Here is a 27228-nt window from a genome sequence, read left to right as displayed (position 1 = left end):
CCGAGATCCAGTGAATCGGGCGTTTTGCAGTGTCACCGGCGCTTCAAAACTGCGGTCGTGCACGCAATCCTGCTTTGTGCGCAACAAATAAATTGGGCAGGTTTCACTGATGTTTCGTGCTGTTGGTTGCAGTGGTCACCCCAAGCACACAGTGGGCTGCAGTGAAGTGATTGAGAAACGTCTGTCCGCGGTAATTACTGCACCAAAACATTTCGAGAGAATACTGAAACCATTTGTGGAGCTGCCAAAAATGCCATTTGTGAGCGTGCCAAAAAGCACGCTCATTGTCTGAGTGGTTTGCAACTAGGATTCTGAAGGCTGAAAAATGAAGCGCGCGCGACCATCTCTTCTGGCTTTCACTGTTCATCCTAAACTGACGCAACCTCCATGACTCACAGGTGTGAATTTGCAAGCCCCAGAGGTTTTGGTCGAAAAGTGGCAGTTGCGGGAAGGTCGCTTATACATAGTTCAATTTCCCCAGCTTTGAGACCATGGCTCTAGGTGGTCGCACGCCCTTCGTGACTGCGGTGTGATTCTCCACTGCTCTGGTTGGGATGCGCTGAACACCGCCCACCTCTACTTCAGTTCTGAAAGCGATGAGGAGGCCTTCAGATATGTTTGGGCTTCAGAACAGAAGTTGCTGGCTGCTGCCCTCAAAGTGCAACTGTTTGGTGCTTCCTTTTTGAAGGATATTGGTGACCTTCTGGAATTGTTGTCAGCTTTGCGAACTCTGTGCGTGCAGGTCAACCCAGAGCAAGCCTTGGCGGCATTCTTGGCAAAGGTGGAATCGGAGCAGCTCCTGATCTATGGGCAGCAGACCGAACAGCAGATCTTGGAGCCACTGAAGGCCTACGAGTGAGCCTTGTTTCGCTTGTCCAGCCTTTATACGTAAGGCCCCTAACCCTAACATTCCATGAGCTGAGAATAAGGAATGTGCAGTATTCCATGGGAGACATTGGAGAATGCCTCAGAATGCATCTTGCGTCATGTTCAGTTTTGTGGTACGCATGTAGTGTGAACTTTTTTTGTTTTCTTCGAGCTTTTCAACGTAGCTAAAGTCACCTTTCCCACTAGGCTTGCAAGCCTGTATGAGAAGCCAGCTTTTTATTGATATTGGAGCAAAGCACGCGGCAATCAAATGCAGAGAAGAAGGTAACCATGAATGCAGAGAGAATGTGATATGCGTTCTTGAAAAAAAGAAGGCACTGAAAGAGGTCAGTGGTTCAGGGAAAAAGTGAGAATGGCTTGCAAATGTACAATTCCATGAAAAATGCTTAATCCGCAATTCACAGAATCGCGGAAAACTAGGGGCCTTATATCCTCTCGCATAATAGTTCTGTTGCATCAGGCAACACCTGCTCACCTCTTGTTCATATACAAAAAAGGGCGGGGGGGGGGGCTTTTATTGCATAACAGCTGAACAGTCACTATACATGGTGGGGCAGACATGAAAGATGGCGTAGCTGGCGGAAGTGGAATTAACATGCGGCCCATTCTTTCCTCAAGAGATATCCCTCTTATGTCTGGGGCAGTGCTTCTCAGCTCATTTATCTGGCAGTTTGGGTGAAACGATTTCAAAAATAGAGCACAACTCAAGATGAAGACAGCAGAGAGAGGCACGAGACGCGCAAGCACTACCTTTCAACAATTTATTGTGAACCATGTAGCGGAATATATAAGCTTGTCGTGGCCATACATCATGCAGATGCTGCATGCGAATTTCATTGCCATAGCTAGTGTTGTACTGAAACATTCAGAGAAATATTGCACTAGATGGCCGCGACGTGTTTTGCACCATGGTTTATGATAAATTGTTGAAGGTTAGCACTCATGTGTCTCCTGGGTTTCTCTATTGTGGTCACCTTTAGTTAAGGTGTAGTGTTTTTTAAGTCATGTCATTTGGCGCCTTCGGGGCAGTCCCTTGTGATAAACTCCTGTTTTTAGTCCAATGTATCTAAGGAAAGCCCTCAACGTGAAGTAGATTCCACTTACGGAGTGTTTACTCGTTAACATTCACCTGAATGCAGCCAGGGCTACAAAAGAAAGATGTACAGCTGTCACAGCAGCTTTGCACTTGAAAAATTCGCCTGGTCTGGGGACCCGATACAGAGATAAATTTTTCTTCCTCTGCAAAGCTCCTGAGAAAGCTGTATAGGTTTCCTCTGCAGCTGTGTGGCTGCGCATAGATGAATGCTAATGAGTAATTAGCTGACGTGTTTTTACTGCACGTTTTTTTGTGCTTTCATAGTATTGTATATGCTGTTGATTGTTAGCATTTTTTTATCTCCTTTTGCCATGGAAAGAAAAATGATAGGTGTAACGTTAAGAGACCGGAAGCGGGCAGAGGGGGTGACGGAACAAATACGTATTAATAACATCCTAGTCGAAATCAAGAGGAAGAAATGGGCTTGAGTAAGGCATGTAATGAGGAGGCAAGATTACCGCTGGTCCTTAAGGGCAACGGAGTGGATTCTAACAGAAGGCAGACATAGCAGGGGGCGGCAGAAAGTTAGGTGGGCGGATGAGATTAAGAAGTTTGCGGGGATACGGTGGCCCCAGCTGACAAAGGACAGGGTTAATGGGAGAGACATGGGAGAGGCATTTGCCCTGCAGTGGGTGTGGTCACGCTGCTGATGATGATAGTGCCATGGCCTTATGCAAAGCTGCAGTAAGCAAAAAATGGCTGTGGCTTAGCTTGGTTAAGCCCGGTAATTGCGAAAGCAATATCCGTTGCTACGCCATGGTTCAGCTGGTAGTGTAGCTGGTGGTGGTGCTTGTGGTTAGACTTGTGGTGATGCGTCGGTTATACAATCCAATTCATTTCATTCCAATCCAATCCGATCCAATATGCTAATATGGTAGCTACTGGCCTCGCTACGCGACGGGCTGAAAGTGCAACTAGTATTGCTTTCGCAATAAAATTAAGAAATCTGGAAGTTCATTGCTGAGCGAACACTTCCCCTCACAGCCGCTTTGTGGAGCAGTGCTTTGGTCCGTTTGCGGCCACCCTGGCCCGGGACCGGGGTCCGTATCGAGACCTGGAGGCTGAGCTGAGCAACATGGTGTCAGCGCTCAAGGCCGAGGTGGACAAACGCCGGCGCGAACTGCAGCTGGGCCTCGGGGTGGGTGCTCGGCAGCGCACCCGCATGACGGCCGGTGGCCTGCAGTCGGCCCTGGCTGCAGGGGCCGGCCTGGCCCAACAGCTGCTCCCACGGCTGCCCTCGGCCTACTGGCATGAGCGGACACTCGAGGAGAAAGACTGGCTCGGTGAGGGGGCAGTCACTGAAAACACAATAGAGAGAAAAGGCATCAGCTTCCGGGATTTCGTCACTAATCATCACTTCGTAGCATAAATGTTAAAAGCTGGAAGATGTATTCAGAAGTATATTTATTTATTTATTTATTTTGCATACCCTCAATCGCTGAAGCATTGTAGAGGGGAGTGGGTTACAAAAAGCAACAACAGAACATGAAAGCGGCAGGTATATATAGTACAAAATACAAAATAAATCATACAGCGTGAAAGGCTAAAAAAGCGAGAAAACGAACATAATTGCACTAGAAAAGTAAATCGAAAAGCAACACAAGACATGAATAACAATAACAAAAAAAAAGGCAGAAAGGAAAAAAAGGCATTAATAAACTCTTAGGTGACATCACAAAAATGATTCAGCAATGCTTGCCTGAAAAGAGTGCGGTCTGATATGGATGCGATCTCAGCGGGAAGGTGGTTCCAGTCTTTAGATGTGTTTGGCAAGAATGAATAATAAAAGGTGTTAGTGCGGCAATTAGGAAGAGCAACCTTGTTGCAATGGTCGACACGTGAGGACTACAGCATGATTAATTGAAGCTAATTTTGATGATTTCTGAGTGCCAAGGAAGATTAAACAGTTCACAAATGCACAGACAATAGAGTAAAGCAAGAGCATGATTCAAAACTGCTCCAACATGACCACATAAATATTAGGCTGTTTAGGGTTAGCTTTTGCATGAATTTATCTTTCAGCAGGCATCTGGCAACTGAGGTTATGACAATTCTTGTAGTAAATACAATATACTCCGTTTAAGACTAACTTGAAGGAACCGTAAAAAGCTGTTCATCTTCTTCTCAGAAGTTCGTTTAAAGACCTATGGACACCAAATATGGGTAGGGCATTCAATGCAAAGGGAGGATAAGCAATGGTTCCTCAGGGTAACTGCGTGCATACGTAGAAAAGGCATGCATAGCAGGGGTAGGGGGCTGTGAGTTAAGTGGGAGGTTATGAAGTTTGTACAAGGTGGCCTGGGCTGATCGGAGAGATATGGGAAAGACCTTTATTCCTGCAGGTGATATACTTAGGCTGAAGATGTTGTTGCTGATTATCTCTATGAAATATCATACTCGCAGTTGGAGATGCTAGTACCGCTTCCTTCTCTGCAATATGCCTTTGAAACTACCATCTTCCATTGAAGTGCTGTGGCCAAGGGCTAGGCACTGCTGGTGGTAGTGTTGTGGTTCTAGTGCTGCTGTCCCATTCTCTCCCTGCAGGCTTGGCTGCCCAGCTTTACTCCGAGATATTCTCGCCCGAGTTTCTCGTGCCCCTGCTGGAGGATGATGTGGCCTTTCCACTCCAGGTGGGTTCACTGGCACGCCTACTGATGCCGCCAACTTTCCCAAGGTTGCATTGTGAGGTTATGGAAGACAGATGGCTGGAAAATGCTGATATGTGCTGCTGTTGTCAGAGTATTTTATCATTGCACGATACCTTGCCTGACCTGCTTCCGCAGTGTGCAAAGGCCAGCTGTGCTTGTGTTAAGCAGCCAGCCCTTGTGCAAGAATATTCCAACAGCTCACTGCATTTTTTACCTGGCATATTCTTGTAGTTTAGGCGTCGGACACTGCGCCATTTTGATACACACGCTATTTTCTGCACCAGAAGCATTTAAAGGGACGGTGAGGAGAGCTGTGTTAATATTTTTTTTGAAGCAAAATCCGATAGTTCGGCATGTCATGGCTTTGTTGCCACTTGGCCGGCAGCGAAAGATGCATTTATTACTAAGAAATTTGGATTCGAAGTTGAAAAAGTTTTTCCCGCCACTCTGATTCAAACTTGGGATTCTCCTATGATGACACAGGACTAAGTGACGTGAAACATGACGTGCACATCACGTAACGCAGACGCCGTGATTTCTGGCGGCCAGCAGTGCGGCCTAGCAGCAGCCAAAAAGAAAGCTACCACCGGCTGCACGTTGAAGGCATCTATCGGCTATTGCGGCCGTTGCTACCATCGCTTCGTTGACGTTTGCACCGGCGTTTTGCCAGCGTTACGATGGATGCCGTTCTCGAAGTCGTCAACGAAGTTCTCGCAAATAGACACCTTTAGCATACCGTGTACCTTGTTTACCGTTAGCGGAATACCGGGAGCCCGCATACCGCTGTGAGCCGGCACTGATTGGTCCCGGCGCTGCAGGAGCGCGCGTAGCTGTCGGGTACGTGGCGCCATCTGGCGTCGTCAAGGAGATTTGCGCATGCATTTGCTGCGCCTCAGTGATTCGTGATTTCTCGTGTCCCAGTGTTACTAGAAGCATTGGTTCTAGCAACACTGTTTTGTCCTATGACGTTGTCACGCTTGTACTTGCGAGTTTGGCCTGTGGCGGCGATACCTGTATTTTGGTTCTTGCTCTTTTCTACGTTACAAGAGCTTTGTTGTCAGTATGAGTGGCATTTTTGTAATCAGGAGCTGGTATTCTGTCGATACAAGCCAACTTCAATTTCTCCTCAGTGTCCCTTTAATTGGCCGAAATTGTGTCAAGCAGCGCTAAAGGCCATGTGCCCAACACAGATTTTTAGGTTCTCGGAGAGGTGAGCAAAAAATCCAAAATTTCAAACAGTTTGCGAGCAGTGCATGCTCGCTGTGTGATTCAATTCGCACCGTACTTTTGTTGTTCCAAGTATTCAACCTTTCAGAATATTTGGGAAATTGCGGACTTCTCTGATTTTCCGAACTCGCTGCTAACGGTGGCAGAGTTTCCGAATGGCGCCCAATAGTTACAGCATCTCGCACTAGTTATGCCGCTTGACTTCCACCTGTCTCTTAGAGTCGACTGTAAGCGTGCAGCAAAAGTGCATGTGTGGTAATGATATCAGGCCTTGCATGAAACCAGTGAATTGGCAGAGTTCGAGAACCAGTGCATCTGGTGCAGCTGCTACGTGCTCGAGGGTCAGGAAATGAAGTGCCGTTCGACGCTGTGGTTGGTTTGTAGCGACCATTTTCATACCACACACTTTTCCTCTGTTTGTTGCTTGAAATACAAGAAAAAAAGCGGACGAGAGAGAGAGAGCCCTAGAGCCAGCTCGCGCAACTTCTAGCACAGCGTAACCTGTGTGTTGCACCTTGCGGCATGATTTTGTTTTCGTGCCTTTGGTATGCAATAGTCTTTTTGCCTATTGTTGGGCTTGCAGCCCCATGTTGTCCGTGGGCATCTCTTTTACACCTCAAGGCCCAGAATAGGCTCATATTTGGGGCTTTGGGGTACACATTGTCCTCTGATGCCCACCATACACACCTCAAAGTGGCTGCCTGTTCTTCTTCCACCCAAACAGGCGGTGGATGTCGATCTGAGCAGGTACAAGGAGCTTGCCCAGATGCACTCGGCCGTCGACCTGGACGTCTCTAGAGTCATTCACCTTCCCAAAGGTCAGTCCGGGCAACACTGTGTTTTTGCTCTGAACAGGTCGTCTTGTCATGAGTAATCGTTACTTTTTGGCTAACAACGAGCTCACCTCGTCACCGGTATTTCACTACTATCTGAATGGCTTTCCGCGCAGAGAGGTCATCAAAGGGTGTTCTAGGGTGTTTTTTTCTAGATCCCAGCTGTCTTTTTGACTCACTGTTGCAACTCTGCGTCACACTGTTTTGCAGTCTTACTGAAAAATTGTTGTTTTTCGTGCAGGAAAAATCCACATCCACACCCCTTACTTGGACCTGTCTGCTTTCAATCCCCAGTCGTCAACCACTGCCCGCACAACAGCATCCAGAACGAAAAGGTGACTGCTGGCACACAGGAGATGGGGGGTGGGGGGTTATGGTTAGCTTTTATGAAGGGTGTAAAATTTTAAGGCGAAAGCCTTTAATGCCTCATCGCTGTCGACAGAAGGTTGTCAGCAGAGGTGTCACGCTTTTCGGTTGGTCGAAATGGTAATGACGACAGAGTGCGCGGATTCGATGAGGTCACCCACGGATGCCTGACACCCCCTTTTGGAGCAGACGACAACTAATAAAATAGTTGTCGTCCGCTCTGACAGGGGGCGTAAGGCGTCCGTGGTTCACCACATTACATACCTGATTACTGCGAACAGAGCCATGGATGCAATTGAACTCATCGAAGCAGAGAGAGAGAGTCGTGCTAAAGAAGCAGTCAAAGTCGGCAGTCAAAGTGTATAGATGTAATGCGTAGTCAAAGTGTGATGTCAAATAAAGAACTAGTATGGCACAAACAGTCTCATAGTCAGTGCCAAACAGTGCGCCAGGAAAGGCTTTCACCTTGCAGCACTTTAGAGAGCCAAAGTGCCCCCTGAATTTTTTCTGCATTAGGATTTCTCTGGATCACTGATTTCAGAGAAGGGCACGCTTTATCGAGCATGCATTGCTGAAGATATGCGTCACTTTCTGCATCAGTGTACCGGCTCTTTGCACTGCGTGTTTTTGCTAAGGATGTTCTGAACTGACTGTCGCCATTGTTGTCCTTTTAAGTTTGCCATAAATCTGAGCCACTGTGTCCTCCTCCCTCTTGGAACAGGCCGCCATGGAAGAGGCGGAAGGAGAGTGACAGCGAGAGGCCCAGCCTTCCCCCAGCCGTACCCCACCCGGCGAAGATTGCGCTGATCATCTTCAACCGTGAGAACGAGGATCCCATACCCTTGGACTCGGATGCCTGCCAGCAAGTCCTCAAGGTCAGGGGCATGTCGCCAGATGGAGAACCCAATTCACGCATTTTAACGAGATAGCCTTAGCTCGTGTCGCAGAAGAGCCGGCGTCATTGTCCTTCAGGACATTATTTTCCCGCCAATTCTGTAGAAAGGAGGCTTCACGTATTCTTTTGAAGTACTTACTGGACTCAAGGCGGAAAACTGGGCTAGTTGGTGTGTCTTTAGCGCTCGTTTAGCGCTCGTCCTGTCTCCTTCTCTGTCTTTGTCCTAGTTTTATGCGCTAGTCTTTTAATTAACTTACTGGACACGGACCTGGTCTCCGCATGGTGACAGCAGGAGTGGCTATTATTTGCGCTTGTGACTTCGATGCTGGATTATGTGGTTTAGATATTGTAGGTGTCGCTATGGTGGAGCAATTGCGGGCAGAAACCGCACTGCTAACCCCACATGTAGCTTAGAGCATTTCAGCTCAACTCGCTCAACCGACGAAACATCCCCGGAGAAGCAACCTAGGGGGCAAGTGGGCCACCTAGGTCACATGACCTTGTGACATCATCATCATCATCATCAACCTACCCTCCGTATTGCGAGCAAACTGCCGACCGCGGCAGGTGGCAGCTAATGATTGGTCGCGAATGGTTGCTCGGGAAGAGCAACCTGGGGCGCACAAGCCCTACCGGCTGCAGCGCCTGCTATTGCAGCAGAGTGGCACATCGCTTAACCTCTGCACCACTTCACCAAGAGCGGCGTGAGGATTCCCATGGACATTTGAATGTTATGTAGAGAATGACCAGTTTTGCATATATATGGGAGTTAACCCATTACGCTATCGCGTCATACCCTTAGGGCGGAGCTTAGGTGCCCTCTCTAGTTATTTTAACCATAGCTGGCCCGTTCTTAGCATCGTGGGGCGGTCTGACCTTAATGCACGAGCTTCCTTCCCATAACTTTAACGCATTTTTTTAAGTACATGTTGCGATTTCAAATTTCCAACTGCAGGTAACCAAGTAATTAAATTTCAGCACAGATGGAAAGTGCTAAATAGCTCTATAAGAACTCGAACATTGAATAAAATTAGCACACTGAAAACTCTACTTGGAATTCTTGGACAGAAGAAAATAGCTGCGCTCCATTCATTTTCATTCTAGCACAGGGTTTCTCAGGCTGGGTTTCGCGGAACCCCAGAATTCCTTTTTTGGGTTTCCCCAACATGCCTCAAACCTCCACCTTTCCTTTTACCAACTTTATTTCAGGACTATTGTTTATTGCTGTGTATAGGTTGATTTCAGATAGAAGTCGACCCCTAATTGACCCCCAACTCGTAGCCGTTGCTGGCCAAAAAAAGCAACTCATGTGGCGTCTGAAGGGGCACTTACTTGTTGTAATGAGAGGCTGTATGATACAGAATTGAGAGCATTCTAAAAATATGTACCTGACCGTCACTGTTTATAGAGTCATTAAGTTTGTCCATAACAAATATTGCAGCGAGAGCTATTGAAGGCACGTTTGCTGGTTTTTCGGTGTTGGTGTAGCACTGCACCATGTCAGCTGTTCGGTGTGCAGTGATTTCATGCGTGACACCTTTGCAACAAGCCACGCTCAGTGGTCCGAGCATAGTGACGTTACAAGTGATTGCGCTTTCTCAAGTGTAAAAGTTTGAGCAAGTTGGTGGCTGTTTTCAGAACATTGCAGACAAGACATGTTTGCATAATGAGACACACACACGTGCACTGACTTACAACTACGGGCTGAAAGTCAGCGCTTGTGTGCACATCTGTTCCCCTGTCCGTGTCTTGTTTGTGCTGTTTTAAGTATGACCATAGTGACATCACGCATACCCTGCCAGAGGAGAATACAAATGACAGTGAATAAACAGCAGTACTTATACTATACTCACCGTGTGGGGTTTAAATAGGGGAGATAAATCCGTTCTCCCCGCTTAAGCACGGCTGACTCAGTTCAAAACCGCGCAGACCCCACCCCGTGGTCGCGAGCGCTACCGAGCGCACGCCGACCACGGCGGGCCGTGCTCTGCGGGAACAAAGGAACGACACACTGGCTGACACAAACAAGGCATTTATTGCTATAACAACAATAACGCCAGCTAGCAACAAAATACACTCAGGAATCGAGGATGTCCGACTCACCGGCACGGCTACGAGCGAACGTTTGCCCATGCTAGGGCAAAGGGAATATCTCCGAGGCCGGACGGGACGAGCTGAGGGGAACACGTTTCCACACGAGGACGCCCGCGGCGAAGAGCGGAGCTTTGCGCGTGAACGTCCAACACGCTTCCCGGGCCCAGGGAGAAGAGAGCGAGCCTTCCCTCGCGCGCGAGCGGCAAAACACGCCATCCGTGGCGCTGCTGTCGCTGCGATGCGAGCGCCCTCCCCTGTTAGCTAGAGTAACCAAACTGAGAAGGGTGCGTTGCGGAGGAGCTAACTACAGGAAACTAGTGCGCTGAGGGAAAGCGAACGCAAGGAACGAAGGCGTCCCCACATCCGCTAACAGTTTTCACTGAGTCTCGCATTGCACAGAGGTAACCGTTGTGTGAATTTTTTTCCTTTGAGCCCAGCATTGTGCTAATCGAGTAGAGAATTCATTGACAGTGCTCTCCCTTGATTGTGCAGGCCGTGTGCAGCGGGAGCAGCAACGCGGAGCCCGTTGGGAGCAGTGGGGCCAGCAGCAGTACGCCTTCGGTGAGCCTCCAGGTGACGCCGTCAGCTGAGGACGTGAGCCTCGAGCCTCAGGGCCAGAGAGCCACATACACCCACGGCGGACAAGCGTACAGCACCTGCGTGTGAATGAGGAAAAGGGGGCCAACTTCTTTCGGGCTCTGGCCGCTGCATCGGGAAGAGAGGGCTGGGCGTTTTCGTGGAGGGCACTGGGTGTGTCTCGACGTCCTCAACAGTGCAAGGTGGTTTGCAGGACGCGCGTGAAAGCCATAGTCATTTTTCAGAAGTTCCCAGCCTTGTTAGACAGGGTGCTTTGTTACGTGGACAGTGTGGATTAGAGACATGCAGGCACCTGAACTTATGCCTGCTGATTCCCCCGCTGCCGTTTCTCACTCGATTCATCTTCACAGCCAAGTTGCCTCATGCCACTACGGCTCAATTAATAGAGTTTGTGTGTGGGCTGTTGGATTTCACAAATCTCTTTCCTTGCATTGGTAGTTCGGGGACTGAACACCAATCACTGCAATCACTGTCCACGAGAGAGGCAGTACCAGACGCCTCTGCATTGAACCGGCAGCTACTACCAAGCACAGCACACCCCCGGAAATACAGGCCACCGCAAGCAGCATTGGCAGTTCCAAAGTCGTTTGTGTCTCGTGCATTACAAGCAGACCTCGGTGTTTTGACATGCACCAAAACGGGTCTGCGAAAACTTATTCACCTTTACGTAAGCTGCCGTTGGGAGGTGGCGATGAAGTGGTTGTACCTCTTGGCGAGGGCAGTCTGCGTTTGTGGATGAGCCGTGGAAGCACATCAGAAACACTTGAATCTGGGCCCCAGGTGTGGGCCCCTCATCGGTCCACAGCAAACCATGACCAGGGACAATGCCCCATTCTGTCTATTGCTTTAAGAAGGATTTCCTCCTGATCCCTACTACACCCCGTTCGTTGGCTCTGGAAGAAGCAGTGGCGACATCCCTGGAGTGTGGTGCAGTTGCCATGTTTCCAGGTGCCAGCATCATCGAGACCGTGCAGAAGAGCTGTGGCTGCCACCGCACATACAAAATCCTGGCAGTACTGCCAACTGTGCCGGATGGACTGTGTCTGGTGCCTGCGATGTGTTGCCAGCAGTATGGACATGGGTGAGCCTTGAATGTGTGGGAATGTGACATTGATCGGGTCACATTCCCTGTACCAAATGGAGTTATTTTAAAACTGCAATCCGAAACTCGGTTGGTGATCAGGGACAATACTTTGCTTGACTCAGCAGTGATGTCATTGGCAAGAACTTTTACACGTGTGCTGAATGACTGAAATAACAACTGAAATTGATGACTCCATTTATAAAATGCTTGAGACTACCTAGTACAGGCTTCAAAACTTGTTCAGCATGCGAGGAGTGGGCATCGAAATGTGGGACATCGCAGATGCAGTGCTGCCCGTTGAAATCGCCCGAATCGAGGCTACATAAATATACTTTAGGATCAATTTGCGCAAGAACGAAGTGCGGCGTTGGGGTTGCCAAAACTTGGTGGAGGTGATCAGGAACAAGGGAGGAACCTACAGTTGAAAAACCTCCGGAGTTGCCCTTCAGGCACTAGACGTCTTGCATGTTCTACTACGCAGAAGTTTACAAGGCCAGTACACGTGTGTGTATAGCCGCTGCTTGTGAGAAGGTCCCTTAAAAATAGGCGTAACCAGTGCGAAGAAATGTGTCCTTTGCGTAATTTCGAGTCAGGTTGATAGTTGCACCACGTGTGAGTTTAACCATTTGTAGTGCTGAGCTGCTGATGCGTGTTGCACGCAGACAGTGTAATTTTGGAAGCATTGAACAACACAAGTACAAAAACGACTAGTTGGCAGACTATGCCGTTCCACCAGCACGTGTGGCTTGGTATTCTGTACAGGTAAGGCAGTGTAGTCCAACACAAATTTTTGGCTTTGAATATGTCGTGCTTTTGTTACTTCTTTTTAAATTGGAAGAGTACTGCGCTATGTGACTTGGGGGGCCATTTTTTCATAAAAACAGCTGATGCTGCGAACAGGTTTGAGATTGAACGGACACTGGAGTGCTTTCTGCATCTGGTAGCAATGCCTGTGCTGTGGAGGCAGTTGAAAATAAGCCTGCATTGGTAGTTCTAAGCATTCAGCAAAGCTTTCCACATTAATACCCGTGCCACACGGACACATTTAATGCCATTAAGTGCTTACTGCCTTAAGTTTTAATGGCATTCGTGCGGTGCCACACGCATAAATTTAATGGCATTAGCCTTACTGCCATTCGCGACCTACTGAGTTCACCTCAACTCATTCGCCCGTGCAATGCGTACTCTCGTTCCCATTCCACACGCAGAAGAGCACACAGCTTTGTTAGTAACAACGTCTTAACCAGTAGTAAATGGTTAATTCTTAACTTTCAGTCAGATGAGGCATCTATACCGCATTTTCGATGCGAAGAGCGCCATTTTAACCAGCCTTATTGACAGTTACTCTCGACTTGGGTGCTGACATGCGAGTTTAGGGCTACTTTTTCGACTTGTAAAGCAGGAACAGCCGTATTTTCTGGAAAATCGTTTTTATATTACATTTCAACAACATTCCCCATATATTGTGCTCATCAGCAATGTTTATATTCAGATGAAACTTTTGACTACCTTGCAAGCGTTATCGTCATCGTCACTTTCGATAATGGCATTAAATGTGGACGTGTAGCACCAACTCCGAAAATAATGGCATTAGCAAACTTAAGGCCTTAAGTATTTACTACCATTTCTTGTGAGCGTGTGGCACGGGTATAATTTTATATTTCATCATTGGCTTGTGTTGTTTCTCATCGTATGTGTGCACGGCTTGTTTCCGTGGCTGTGCACGTGGCAAGAATGTTGTCAGCTTTAATTCTTAGGCGTTTGGTGAGTTCTACAGATTTGCTTGTCAGCGGTATCATTCATGACCTGCTCCTGCCGCTGTTTAATGACTTTAGAAACTCCCGAAGTCTTGGATAATACAAAGCGGTGCGTGGCAGATCTCGCACAGCGCTATGCCATTTTTGCAGTATTAACAACACTGAAGTAGTTGTACTTTGTCTACATGCTCTCAGTGTGAACAGCTTTATTTTAAGAGGTGGTGGTTGTCGTTCAGGGTCCTTTGTTTTATAGGATATAGGATGGATTTAGGCTTTCACGGACAAAGTGCATCCGCCTTTCTTGGCAGCTCCTCAAATTGAAAAGATGATGCGCATTTCCTAACCATGAGTAGTCATTCTGTACACTTTGTACTGTTTTGAGTACCGGTTAATCTTAATTGAAGGGTTCTACATTGCAATATCGCTCAAGGTGCAGCTGTCGTAACACTGCTCAGAAAGATTCTTTTTTTGCTGTATACACTGTTATTGTATATCTTTTGGTTTTACTGCTGGTAATTAACCTCAAAGAAAGTTAAAACAGCATTTTATTCACTTGAAAGTTCACTTTCGGCTGCAACTGGCAGTTTGTGAAGTAATTTTTGTTCTGAGGAAGGTGAAGACTGCGCAAATATGAATATAGATAGATAGATATGTTTATTTGAGTGTGCCTCAACAGCCAAGTGGCCTAAACGAGCTCACACTAGGTCAGATACATCAATATGACCACTTAAAAACATTTAAAACCAGGCATGAAAACAATGATTAGGCAAATATGTCCATGTCAATAAACGTTTTGTTATACAGGATTTGTAAACGGGTCATTGGACAGATGGCGTGCAAATCGGGATAAAATGTGTTGAAACATTTTGCGGCTTTTGGATGCGGCGCACAAAATCAGCGACATCAGTAAGGTCCCACAGTTAATGAAACTGCGCACGACTTTTTGCAGAAACTGCATGTCACATATGCATCGCCTGTGGCCAAGGGTACACATATTGAGGTCTGCCAAGAGAGAATCATAGTCGTAGAAACGACGGTGACCAATATATCGATCATAATAAATGCGTATGAACTTACGCTGGACGTTTTCAATTTTCGTGCAATAGGCGACAGATACGCTATTCCAGGCTACTGACGCAAACTCAAGACGTGGTCTCACAAGGGCACAGTATAGAGTGCGTAGACATTCGTGCCGTCGAAATTTTTTTGTTAGTCTAGAGATAAGACCAATATGCCTCAATGCGCGTAACACAATTGAATGTACATGCAGTCTAAAATCAAGCATTGAATCAACAACACCACCAAGGTCTCGTACATGGGCCACACGAGAAATTTGACCTTCCAAAAGTGTGTAATCAAACGTACCGTATTTTCTGGTGTATAAGACGCGGGTTTTTTTCAAAAATCTTGCTGGTGCGTCCTATACAAGGGTGCGTCTTATATGCGAATTTTCCGTTTTTTTTTTTTTGCGAGTTCGGAAATTACTCAGGTTCATGTTCAAGCTTTTTTCACCGAAAAAATATTACTACCAATAACGCGGTTGTAACATGGTTAATACTTCAATACGGGGACCGCCGTGCGCAACTTTTTTAGGTGAACTTTATCATGAAACGGCGGGGTCGACCACTTCCGGGATCTTAAACACGCGGCCGTTTCGGAGAGCCCAAGCAAAGGTAATGTGAAATGCCAGAAGATGGCGACAGTCGCGCTTCTCGCCATTGACAAGACAAACCAAGAGAAGCTGACGTTTTTTTTTTAGTCACCCTTTGCAAGTACGTAGTGCAAAGAGAATGCTTCAGCCGCGTTGCCTTTTCGATGGCGCATCCGAAAGAGAAGACTTTGAAGGTTTTATATAAAAATAAATTGTTGTGGACATAAAGACAGTTCTTTCGCTTTTTTTTTTTTTGTGCTAAAACGTGGGCGGATATGGCGTGAGTGTTGCCTTCTTCGATCACTTAGCGTTGCTTAAGAACTTCTCACACGTACGGTGCATTTTGCGATGGTCGCATAAGCATGCTTAATTAAGCCTCATTAGCCTAACTGGGTAAATTGGTGTGCGTCTTATACACGGGTGTGTCTTATATACCAATTTTTTCAATGACAGCCTGCATATATGGCGGGTGCGTCTTATACAAGGATGCGTCTTGTACACCGGAAAATACGGTAACTGTGTCGCGTTTCCTAGTTAGAGACAGGACTGAAGTCTTCTTAATATTCTTAATATAATATATGACAAGGACAAGGGGCAAGGAAATGAACGCAACACCATAGGCCCAGCTCTTAACTTTCCTTGAAATGAACCAATTGGCCTGCAAGAATGTTCTGCTAAAGCATTTTTGTTCTGCTCTTATAGTGGCAATATGGGTGGTTAGGCAATTAAAGAATCCTACTTTTACCTTTTGCCATGTGCAGAAAGACAAGAGCGAAGTCTTGTACATGCGAAGTTGAGGAAGTGCTTCTCAAGTAATTGGGGCTGCCTAGTCAGATGCTGTGCCTGCTTGTCACTGCCACTTCCGGGGTGTTGCTTTGAATGCGGGGCTAGGATTCTGCTTTATAGATGCATCCTATTCAGGTTGTAGTGGCGCCTTTGTCGTCTCTTGCGTTTGTCAAAATTCGTGATGCAGTTTTTTTATGGCTGTCATGTTTTGAGTCGGAACACCTACACATTTGTTGCACATTTGAAAAGCTCATCGGAGCTGTGATTTTGTCGATGCTGCTTCACACCAGACAGAATTGGGACAGCCCAAACAAGGAAACATCACGGTAGATGGAACTGTGGACAGCACAGGCTTAAACAAGGGTCACATGATAAGCTTCAGGCCAGAGAAACATTTCGACATGAGAACTTTTCCTCAGGGCTTGAGCTGGCTTCATCACTGGCATAGGCCCTGCATTCCAAGGACCGGCGTGGAGGTAGTGAGGACCAAATGTAATGTGGTTAGGCTGAGTGGGTAATGTGCTAGGGGGGAAAAAAAAGCACCAGGACCAAAAGCGGGAAAAGTAGGAAAAAGAAGCACAAAAAGATAATGGGGGGGGGGGGGGGGGGGTAACAAGAGGGACCACAACAATGACATCTGCAGAGCAGAAAGTGAAAGTAAAGAGAAGAGCATGTATCAACATTTCCAGAGGAAGCTTGAGAATGCATGGGGTGTATTCTGACACAGATGCGCCCCTCTCGTAGGGTCTTGCAGCTGCTCGGACTGGAATTTTCTCCGTTTTTAAAGATTCTGGTTACCTGCTTTTGTTGCCATTTTCATTTAACCTTCCTCCTTTACTCTTATTTTATGTGGTCTGTTTCTGTTTTCGGATTGTCTTTTCTTTTTTCTGGAATTCTCAGATGGAATGTGTTTCCTTTCCTTTTTTTTTTCCCCTTTGTCCTTTATCACATTGTCGCTTCTTTTTCTATGTTGGATTCTGCTGCTTCTTTTTCCTTATCATCGCACTCTATTTTTCTAGTTAATATGGCTATTACCCTGCTTCTCGTCTGAACAAGACCTGTTTCTTAAGTGTGGGTGTGTGTCATCTTCTCCCACCCTCGTCAAATGTCAGTCAGGGATGATCCATGCCGCAATAAAAAAAATCCCCCAACTAGACATGACGATCCCTATTTATGGCCTGTTTTCCTCTGCACCAGTATGGGAAAATACAGATAGATATTTGTGGTAAAGATAATGCAAGAAAATTTTGGTTTTCAACGTTTTTCTTAAACCCTGGAAGAATCCTGGTTAGCCCAATTTTGGGGCTAAAATTTCCTGAAGAGAGGGCAAAAGTTCCTCGAATAAAACATTACTGGGTGTGTCTTTCCTCATGGTCCTTGTTCAGGCTTGTGCTGTCTTAACAAAATGCAATGTGATGCAGTAAAATGATAACCAAGCTAACCAAGTTCCTTTTCCCCCATAAGGTAGTTTGTTTTAGTGCAGGGTTTGAGTACAGGGTGGTCTGTGCATATCTGATCAAACCATGCCCTGCACACATAGTGCATAGTGTTTCCACAACAAGGATAGAAAAGGCCCCCTCGGCACACTTGATCAGTGGAGAGATATCTTGTTCACATTTGTTTTTGAGGGCTGTTTAGGGGTCTATTCACTCAGTGCTTGTCTCGCTTGATGCTTTAGGCCACCCCCCAAACTTTCTTTAAAACAAAACCGCTCCCTTTCATGACTGCATAGTTTGCCCTTTCAGCATTTCCCTCTCTCCCCTACAGAATTTTTGTCACATCTGCTAGCAGTCAAAATTCTGTGAACTGCTGGTTGGCTTCGGAGCAAAGTTTTTATTCTATCCATGTATTTTAGGCCTTTGCACATTCAAAGATTCTCCCTTTTTTTTTTTTGCCACTGAATGAACATGCTACAATGCTCTCTAAGTGAGTTATCACATTCTCGCCACGCTTAAATGCTAGGTGGATGAAGACAGAGTGACTGTGTAGGTATCAAAGTCTGTTTCAGTTTTCAAAAAAGAAATTCTTCGCTGACATGGCAGAAAAGAATGTCGGTGTACTATTTCCTCTCGCTTTCATCTGGCATATTGACGATTGCTTCTTATCTAAAAATAGACCTTTGCAGCTAGTGACTTTTTAAATATTCCTTCAATTTTCATTAACAGTTCATTTTGTTTCCATTCAGCAAAATCGTGGGGGGAGGTCGGGAACTGTGAATTATGGGCTCAGTAATCTCAGTGCTAAATAGTAACCACATGAGTGTGTTTCACTCAAAGCAATACCAAATATAATCTGCATGCAGGGCGCTGCACGGGGATATCTTTTTTTTTTCGCTGCATGTTTTTGTTCATGTTATTGAATCTCATAATCAGACTGTCTCATCCTTGACTGTTTTTAACGTCTTACTTTCGTTAAGGCATAACACAGGGACCATTTCTTTCCTTTCCCAATAACTGAAGTTTGGGTATTGACAGGGGTTTTTAACTGCACTAGATATTGAGCACGAAGTGACAGTTATTCCAATTAGTGCGTTGCGTGGTTGTGATTGTTCTTTTTTTTTTTCTCTTCCTACTTCTTGGAAGATTTGAGCCTGCCAGTAGCGTCTCTGCCCTGCAGATGCTACGTTTATCACCTGCACATGAAGGTGTTGTGTGTGTTCAAATTTATGTGCAGTCCGTGTCGAAAGTTTATGAGCCACTGCGCCAGGGATTATATCAAGCCTCAATTGAGACCCTAGATTGTGTGCAGAACGGTTCATATCCTTTTGCCTCGGACAATGCATGTATACCATGTTTTTTTTTTAGGACAGTTGCATGGTGGTTCAGAAACGACATGAGGGAACATACAGCTTGCCATAACACTGTCGGTTAGTCCCATTAACCTACAGCTGTTGGCATTATTTGCACCAACAATCGATGCGCTCTCACTGTGCAAAATGCCACGTGTACAGTATGTGTCAGCTACGCTATTAGAATGTATACGTAATATACCTATATGTGTGCATATAGTTGCATGTGGTGAATGAAGAATAATGTAAATGTTATATTACCTAACATGTTTTTCAACACTAGCAATGTAACACAATGAAACGGGTGGCCATTTTTTGTGCATTTTATTTAAGGTTTTTTCGCATCTATGCTGGTTTGCTCTTACGTGATGCCATGCAGAAGGCCATAGTGCGTAGGTATGTAATGTACTAAGATTGATCAAAATTGTGCGCAGAATGCAAGCGTGCATTTTGTGCCTTTTTACTAGCAATATTGTACTGATGAGGGTTCAAATTAGGATGGGACCCTTTCATCATTTTACTGTGTTGCATGTGAATGGCATTTGTTACCTTCTGCTTGTTTGTAACTTGCAGTGTTTATGTGTGTACATATACCTTTAAAATCAACCATGTATGTTTTTAAATAAAGTGTACTATATTTGCTTCTGTGGCAACGTTCAGTAATTCCATGTATGGTAGTTCTGGCAGCCTCCTACTAACAAATCTAAATTTGTGAGTGTTAGAGTGCCATACAGAGCCAAATTTAGGCAATTCAAGCAGTCTTGCCTAGGGCAATGGAAGAATGGTACCAGTGTTTTTGAGTGTTCTTACTTTTGAGTGTTCTTATTATTTTCACCATTGGAAAATTGCTTGAGGCAGTCCAAAGCTTGCCAGGTGTCTGATGAACATGTGGCAGTTTCCGCAGCCAGTGCCCATCTTCTTTATTCTCTTTATGCCCGAGCGTTATATCCCATGTCGGAAAAAATTGTCCGGCGTCGGCAACCGTTTGAAGCCTCGCAACCGATCATGGAAAAAATCCCCACAGAAGCAACCAGGTGGGCTACCTGGGTCACGTGACCTGGTAGCCTCATCACAACATGCAACTGTGAGTTAGGTCTCAAGAGGTTGCTAGGGAAGGGCAGTCTGGGTTGCACAAGCCCCACCAGTGGCGCTCTCCCGACGCTGTCAGACCGCATGACTTGTAGTGCGCTTGACCACAGCTTAAAGATGAGCCCACCGCTCGCCTAGGCAGTGCGCGCTTCGCCATGGATCCGAGCTAAGCTGGGCCATCTCGGAACGTTACGCTGATGACCTTGCAACGTTGTCAGCAAGCGACATCTGGCCACTCCGCGGATATCGCGCCCGCTTTCGCTTTGCAAAACTAGGTTTAACGTTAAACCTTCAGCAATTTTTCTGTTACACTTTGCCATGTATTTCATTGTCGTTATATATATTGTGCTGAAATTTGCTGAGTCGTTCCTTGTCCGGCGCTGGTCGGTCAGCTCCGTGCTTGACAATTCTTCCTAAGAGGAAGGGGTGGGGAGGGTTATGTCTGGAACGCCGCCGGGTCGCCAACGGTCCCTTATTTTACTGCTGTACTTCCTTGGTGCAATAATTGTGTAATCTAAAAAGGGAAGTCGGAGGTAGCTCCGAACTATCAGGAAAACGTTGGCTGTACCCATCTTTTCCCGACTGTTGGAGTCGCGTACTGGCACACAGTGGTACTGGTGCCCATCAGAAGCCCCCACTGATCCGATGGTTCCCGGACGATCGAGTCAGCCACACTTGGAACAGCGGGCCATAAATAGTTTCTACACGTGTAAATTTAAAGCCATTAGGTGCTTACTGCCTTAAGTTTTAATGACATTCGCGCGGTTTCGCGCATATATTTAATGGCATATTAGCCTTACTGCCATACTCTCGTCCCCAATCAACGCGCAGAAACACATGCAACAACCAGTGAGTGGTCAATTCCTAACTTTCAGTCAGATGAGGCAATTTCAATGCGAAGGGCGGCATTTTTACCAGCACTGCAGGCACTATACCAGCACTTCTGACGGATATACTCTCGGCTTTGTGTGCAGACAGGCGAGGTTACGGATACTTGACTTGTCAAGCAAGAACAGCGCTGATTAGCAATTTTCTATTCAGGTGAAATTTTCTACTACATTGCAACCGTTATCGTAAAGTGGCATTAACAAACTCAAGGCCTTAACTAAATGCAAAGCTGGCCGCAGTAGACTTTATCCATCCCGGAGAGATGCAGGAATGCCGGGGAGGCGAAGTTTATTACTTGGCTTGGCAATTTTTGGGTACAAAACATGGATTCTGAATCAAAACGCACGACAGAATTTGCTGTCGTATTTCTGTCATGAGACACAACTCTGTGTCATGCGGCAAGCGTTCTTGTTGCGCGTTGTGCCGTGTGACAGCCTCGTGTCGTGGGTTCTGTCGCACGACAAAGGTGTCTATAGTGGGTTCAAGCGTGAAAATATGATTCTTATCGAGCCAAACCTCGAAGAAACGCTATGAAAGTTTCCATGCCCGCCTAGCACCGAACTTTTACTTGCTTTTCATCTATTCAAGAAGTGAAAAACGCAGTACTGAAATAACTTATTTGACTCCTAGATTAATTTCAGCTGCCTGAAGTTCTTTTAACAAGCACATACATTGCACAACACACAGCCACTTTTGCATTTCACCGGCATCGAAATGCAACGGCCGCAACCGGGACTTGATCAAACGACCTTTTACGCTTAGCAGCGAAATGCCATAGCAAGTCATTACGCCGAACTAGCCAGAGGTCAAATGGAAACTAATCAGTTGGATTGACTCCACAGCTGGCAGTGCTGTTTTGCAGCTAGTAAAAAGTAATCAGTAAATATTTTTCATTCACCTGCCGTGGTGATCATGTGGCTACGGTGTTTCGCTGCTGAGAACGAATTCCTCACAGGCAGGTTCAGTGCCAGCTGCGGCAGACATATTTTATTCAGTTTGTAGACTTAATGTTAAAGGATTATAGACACCTAATTTTATTGCTTGTTTCCTTTCTTCAAATGACGTGTTAGACATTATAATACATGGATCACCGCATGGTTTTCAACAACTACTAAATAATACATAATTGAACTTCTCATGCTGTTTCCGTCTCATCAATCGAACGATGGCTGCGACATGTCGGTCATTGAGGCACAAGAAAACGTCAGTATAAACGCCTATAGATAGTTATAACTCACTACAGCATTTCAACCAGCCTGCTTGAACAGCTAGAATTTCAACAAACGAGGTATCGGCAGGTGTAGCGCCGTTGTCTTGTGCCTGATGTGACCAGAAGATATATACGTCACAACCACCGTTTCATTGATGGAACGAAAATTGCGACAAGAAGCTCAGTGATAAATTATTTAGCTGTCACTGGCGAATAGTTGGGGTGCTCTGTGTATACCAAAGTTTAGTGCGTCGTTTGAAAGCAGAAAACACAGAAGTAAAATTTGGTGTCTATTTAAGGGAAAATATTTTCAGTAGTAAGGTGTACAGTTAGTTGGGCGAGTTGGATCTCGAGTTGAGACTTCAGCACACGATAACAGGGTCCCTCACAAACCCCAGCGTAGTGTTAACACCATTAACGCACACCCACTGGAAAGCAAAATATGGGTGGTCCTTTTTCTTTTTTTGCAGCACACAACCCAAGCTAGGAGCAGCTATTGGTACCATTATAAAATGGTACCATTATAAAATGCGTCAATAGCAGAAAAACAGGGCAGCATCTTATGCACACAGAACATGTATTGCTATGGAAATTACAGCAGCCGGAAAATGTACATAAACTTTAAACATCAGCCTCAGAGCCAGTTTCAGCTTTGCTGTCGGTCATGCTGTGATGAGCCTTTACCTCCATACGGTGTTGCGGGAAGTCCGGCGCCTGTGCGGCGAGTCATGAGTCTGCTCGCGAAAATCACGAGTGTTTCTAGCACTTGCCCTTTGATTGCATGAACGATGGATCAGGAACAAGAGGTACTTTACTGCCTTGATGCAGGCTTTTTGAGAACTCTTGTCAGCTTCCAGTTGTCTTGTATCCACAAGCTCTTCGTAGCGTCGGGCCGTGAAGCATGATGTTGGAGTAATCCCCGCTCCAGTTGGGCACTGCTACAGGCTTCCGTTAATCACGGCTGCTGCCGCGGCTCCTCGGTGGCTCTCTTGGCTGCCGCAGCTGCGCCCGCGATGGTGGCACTGCTGGTGGAATGGCTCTCAGCGGTCGAGGCCTGGACAGGTGGCGGGAAGAGAAGTCCCTCGACTGGCCGTTCTCCGCTGCTCCAGGATTCTGGCCGAAGTCTTCTGCCGTGCCGTCGGTAAGCTTCCAACCCATCGCCCGCAGTTCGACAACATCGAGGATCTTCCTTCGTACGGCGTCGCTAAGCCCATCGCTGCGCAATTCGTTTCGTAGGAGGACGAATAACCTGTCCCCCTGCTGTTTAAATGCAATTTCCAACTTGGCGCCCCTTTCCTTGAACAGGTTGCAGAGATTATCTATTTGGTACGCACCAGGTTCATCGACGAAGGCGCCGAACTCCGCAGGCACAGCTTGATTCCTGTCCGGCAGCATGGTTCCGTCGAATCGATTCCCGAGGGGTGATGGCACAGCGACTGAACCGAAGCGTCGACGGAGAGGTCGAGGACGCTGGAGGTTACGCATGCCTTGACAGCTCCTTGCAGCCGACCTGGGGCAGAGTGCCATCTTCGAATATCGGAGCGTACGGGCGGGAACACCGTGACACAATCTGGACGAGCCGCACGTACTGATGCGCGAACAGCACGAAGGAGCAAAAGACTCGACCTTTTAGCGAGTGTTCTATGCCTTCTCCCACCAGGGCGGGAGTGCTATGACCCCATTGGCCAAGACTGCTGCATGCGTTGTCATTGGCTCTCTTCGTCCAAGCTTCGTCCAGCCCCCCTTCTCTCTGCCAACCAGCGACAACTCATTCTCCGCCCCATATCACGTGACTCGTAGGGTGGGAGCCGCGATCTTCTCGTGACCTATATTGTGACTAACTAGGGCGGCGACTGCCAGTTAAAGTAGGTCACCCTAGCCCTAGTACTGTGGCACTACCACAATCACGTGACTGATACGGCGGGGTGCATCACTCCCTCTGGATTGATCAGGCGCAGGACTCAAGCCGGACTGATACGACGGGTGTCCCTGCAGCTGGAAAGCTGATGGCGCGAGATAAGAGGGATAAGCGCTAACTTCACTGGGCGCCTGCATGCAGATCTGAGCCCTCTCAAAGGAGGCCCTCCAGATGATGGCGTCGACCGATTTCCATGGTTAATCTGGTGTACTCTAACTCAAGTTCACTCCCGCATGAAACTGAAGTATATCTCACAGCTTCAATTGGTACTCATGCTCAACTATTTAGAGTTCGATTTTTCTTATTACCTCGAAGTATTTGAAACAAGTATGGGGCTATAGTCTAAACTTCGAAATGAATTTATAGAAAAGTCGATCATATACTTGTGTTATGTAGTTGACATTTTTATGATATGCGAACACGGATCTGAGGCACTAAAAGCATTTGTCTCGCAACTTAATATAATCCACTCTTGCATTAGTGGAAGGTAAATACCTTCCACTATTCTAAAATACGTCAATTTTCTCGACACAACCGTCCGTTTAAAAAATGGCCTGCTTAAAAACACACTCTACAGGAAAGCTAGAGACCGAACACAATACTTAGCTTTCACTAATAATCATCCAGGACATTCCATAAGAAAGTCATATTTGTATGAGTGGATTTCAAGAGAAAGCAAGCGTAGCAGGGGGGGGGGGGGGGCAGAAAGTTAGGTGGGTGGATGAGATTAATAAGATTGCCTTTACACGGTAGCCGCAGCTGGCAAAGGACAGAGTTATTTGGAGAGACATGGGAGAGGCCTTTGCCCTGCGGTGGGCGTAGTCAGGATGATATGATGATTTGTAGAACACGCATTCCTCGGCAGAAAATGTACCTAAGACGACGACTATATTTGAAGAAGCTCCAGTCACAAACAAACGCCATAACTTTAAGGAACCTTCCACACAACTTTATTAATAATGCTTTCCAACTAAAATGAGCCGACGTGCTTAAAAAACAAAGAAAAGCTGACAGTGAGCGGCCTGCTGCCCTTGTAACGAAATACTTGAATGTCCTTCGAATATAACCAATATCTTGCGGAAATACGCCCTACTGGAAACGATCGTCTCAAGGAAATATTTCCCGACGCAAGGTAACTTGCAGATGCAGCGCGAACCTCAAAGACATCGTAGTACACGCTAGACTTAACAGGAAACCAACTCCGACAGTGAGCTCATGCTCTCGATCTAGATGCAAGACATGCAAGCATTTACAAATCGACACTACGGTTAGAAGAATTGCAAGCGGCTTCAGCTTCGACATAAAGGATACCTTTGACTGCGCGTTATCTAATGATATCTACATGCTCCAAAGCTCCTCTTGTTAGAAGCAATGTATCGGAGAAACGGGAGGATCGGTGAGCGTCAGACTAAGTGGTCACCGAGCTGACACAGCAAGGAATGTACAGAAGGCAGCATCCGAGCATTTTAATCAGCGCAGTCGCAACTTCCACGAACATCAACTGTTCATTCTTCAGTCATGCTTCAAATCTGCAAGGGTCAGAAATGCAGAGATGCATTCCCGATCCACAAAATTAAAACCTTACAACCAGCAGGGATCAACATATCCCGAGGAAGAGGTATATAGAAGCGCTGCCGTAATTCTTTAAACAGGTCTCGAACATGGTCAGAGAATTTTCCCAGTACTTCATAACTCCTTTTTGTCATTTCTTTCACCCGATCCGTGACCCCACCACCCTGTCAATGAAATTCTTTCTTTTCTGTACCCTTTCTTTAATCTCTCTCTTTGTTCAATTTATCCTTAGATTATGTCATGCATCTCTTGCTATAATTTCTCAGGAACCCTTCCCCATTCTTCCTCCTTCCCCCTTTTCTTTCATGCTTTCTCTGAACTCGCCCATGTTTTCTAATACTCCATTTTTTTCGGTATTTCGTTCCGCCATCCTGCCTAATTCCTTTATCTGTGTATTTCAGGTCAACCTAGCCACCTGACCTGTCCCGCCCCGGGATTCCTTTGTGCTGAGCTGGCCTTTTTCTTTTCACACTTTTGCATGTGGAGCGGATAACCAGCTTTAGCAGCCATCATGCCTAGACAAGACCCCCTTCCCAATCCACCCTCTTCCCCGTCACCGCGCCTTCCTGCTCAGAGTGAAGACCGCATTGTTGCGAAAACAACACTACGCGAGTCGCCGAGCCATTTCACGGAGCCGAGGAAAGGCCATACTGCGCCTGCGCGAGGAGCAGTGACGTCACACGGGGCACAGCTGGCGCGCCACCGCCGCGCGGATGACTCAGAGGTGCCGCCGCCACGCTCGCCAGTTGGGCATGCGCAGTAGCGGCGCATAGCTAGCGTGCCGGGGTCGCCGGCGCTCTATCTCCTTGCTTTCGCAATCGTCCACGTTTAACCGGAGCTAAACTACTGCCTATTTATTTAAACCCCGCCAATTATGAACGCTTTGGCTAGACGAAGACAAGTCCTCTTGTCGAAACGTTGGCAGGCATCCTGAGGCTTTTTCTTTCCCTGTTAACTTTGTGATTATTGAGAGCCATCTGCCCGACCTCTTCTCCGTTCTCTGCCACCGCCTGAAATGATCGCGCTAACAGGTCCAAGGGGATCGATCGGTCAAGGGGAAGGGTGTGAGGAAGAGCATTCAATTTTCTGAACGTAGTGCAGGTATTTGATTTCTCCCACGGTTCAGTGCAACGCCGTTGTTTTGACCGCCTAGTTATGTAATCGAATGTGTCGCTTTACACGGGCTTTGCAAGCAGGGTATCCTGCGCGTAATTTGTCCGCATAATTCGCGCGCTTTGCATGCTGACAGGGCTATGCAACGTGGTACAAAATTACCGCTGTTACGATTGGCTGCATTCGGAGCCACGTAGAGCGACTGCCCATGACGGGGTTTCTTTTCAGACAGAAAACTCATATCGCTGCAAGATGCTGCGCATATCAAATAGGGGTGTAGGAAGAAACGTCCCCGGAACATATGTCCCTGCAAAAAAGGTCCCTTGAGGAAGCACCGTCTGGGAAAAATATCCCCAAGTGAATAAAAAAGTTTCTTCCGGAACCCACTTGACAGAAAATTGCCTTCTTTATTAGACTGAACTTTGGATTTGAGAATAGATGTAAGCATGAAGTTCTATGTAGTACAAGACTGCGCCATGGTCATGCAAAGGAAAAGCACTTCTGCCGGTGAATTCGGAGAAGCGCCGAACGATCCAGAGACGCAGTTGCTCTGGGCCACTTCCCTTTCGCCGTCATCATTGTTCTTCATGGACGCCCCGTATTTGTCATGCAATGTTCCAGCTTGCCAATAAGACACGCAGACCCAGCCTTGATACGACAGTGAGAATGATGATGTAACACAATATCAGTGAAACGCGACGGCAGTAAAAGGAAATGAGTTCCTGGGT

General features: G+C 46.7%; 1 protein-coding gene across 1 annotated transcript in view; it reads left to right on the top strand.

Annotated features, from left to right (window-relative positions):
- The window catches only part of LOC149349035 (uncharacterized), a 54091-nt gene extending 34739 nt beyond the window's left edge, over positions 1–19352 (top strand). Inside the window, exons 21-27 of the mRNA XM_089541116.1 lie at positions 743–855; positions 2969–3267; positions 4529–4614; positions 6584–6677; positions 6934–7027; positions 7780–7933; positions 10540–19352. Of these exons, the coding sequence (XP_089397242.1) occupies positions 743–855; positions 2969–3267; positions 4529–4614; positions 6584–6677; positions 6934–7027; positions 7780–7933; positions 10540–10713 (1014 nt within the window). The 3' untranslated portion in view covers positions 10714–19352. The remainder of the gene's footprint in view (positions 1–742; positions 856–2968; positions 3268–4528; positions 4615–6583; positions 6678–6933; positions 7028–7779; positions 7934–10539) is intronic.
- The last annotated feature ends 7876 nt before the right edge of the window (positions 19353–27228 follow it).

Source organism: Amblyomma mixtum, chromosome 4, assembly GCF_055824585.1.
Source record: "Amblyomma mixtum isolate Tamu chromosome 4, ASM5582458v1, whole genome shotgun sequence".
In the NCBI taxonomy this organism is placed as follows: Eukaryota; Metazoa; Arthropoda; class Arachnida; order Ixodida; family Ixodidae; genus Amblyomma; species Amblyomma mixtum.
Note: the sequence above shows the minus strand (reverse complement) of the source record. Positions and strands in the feature narration are given on the sequence as shown.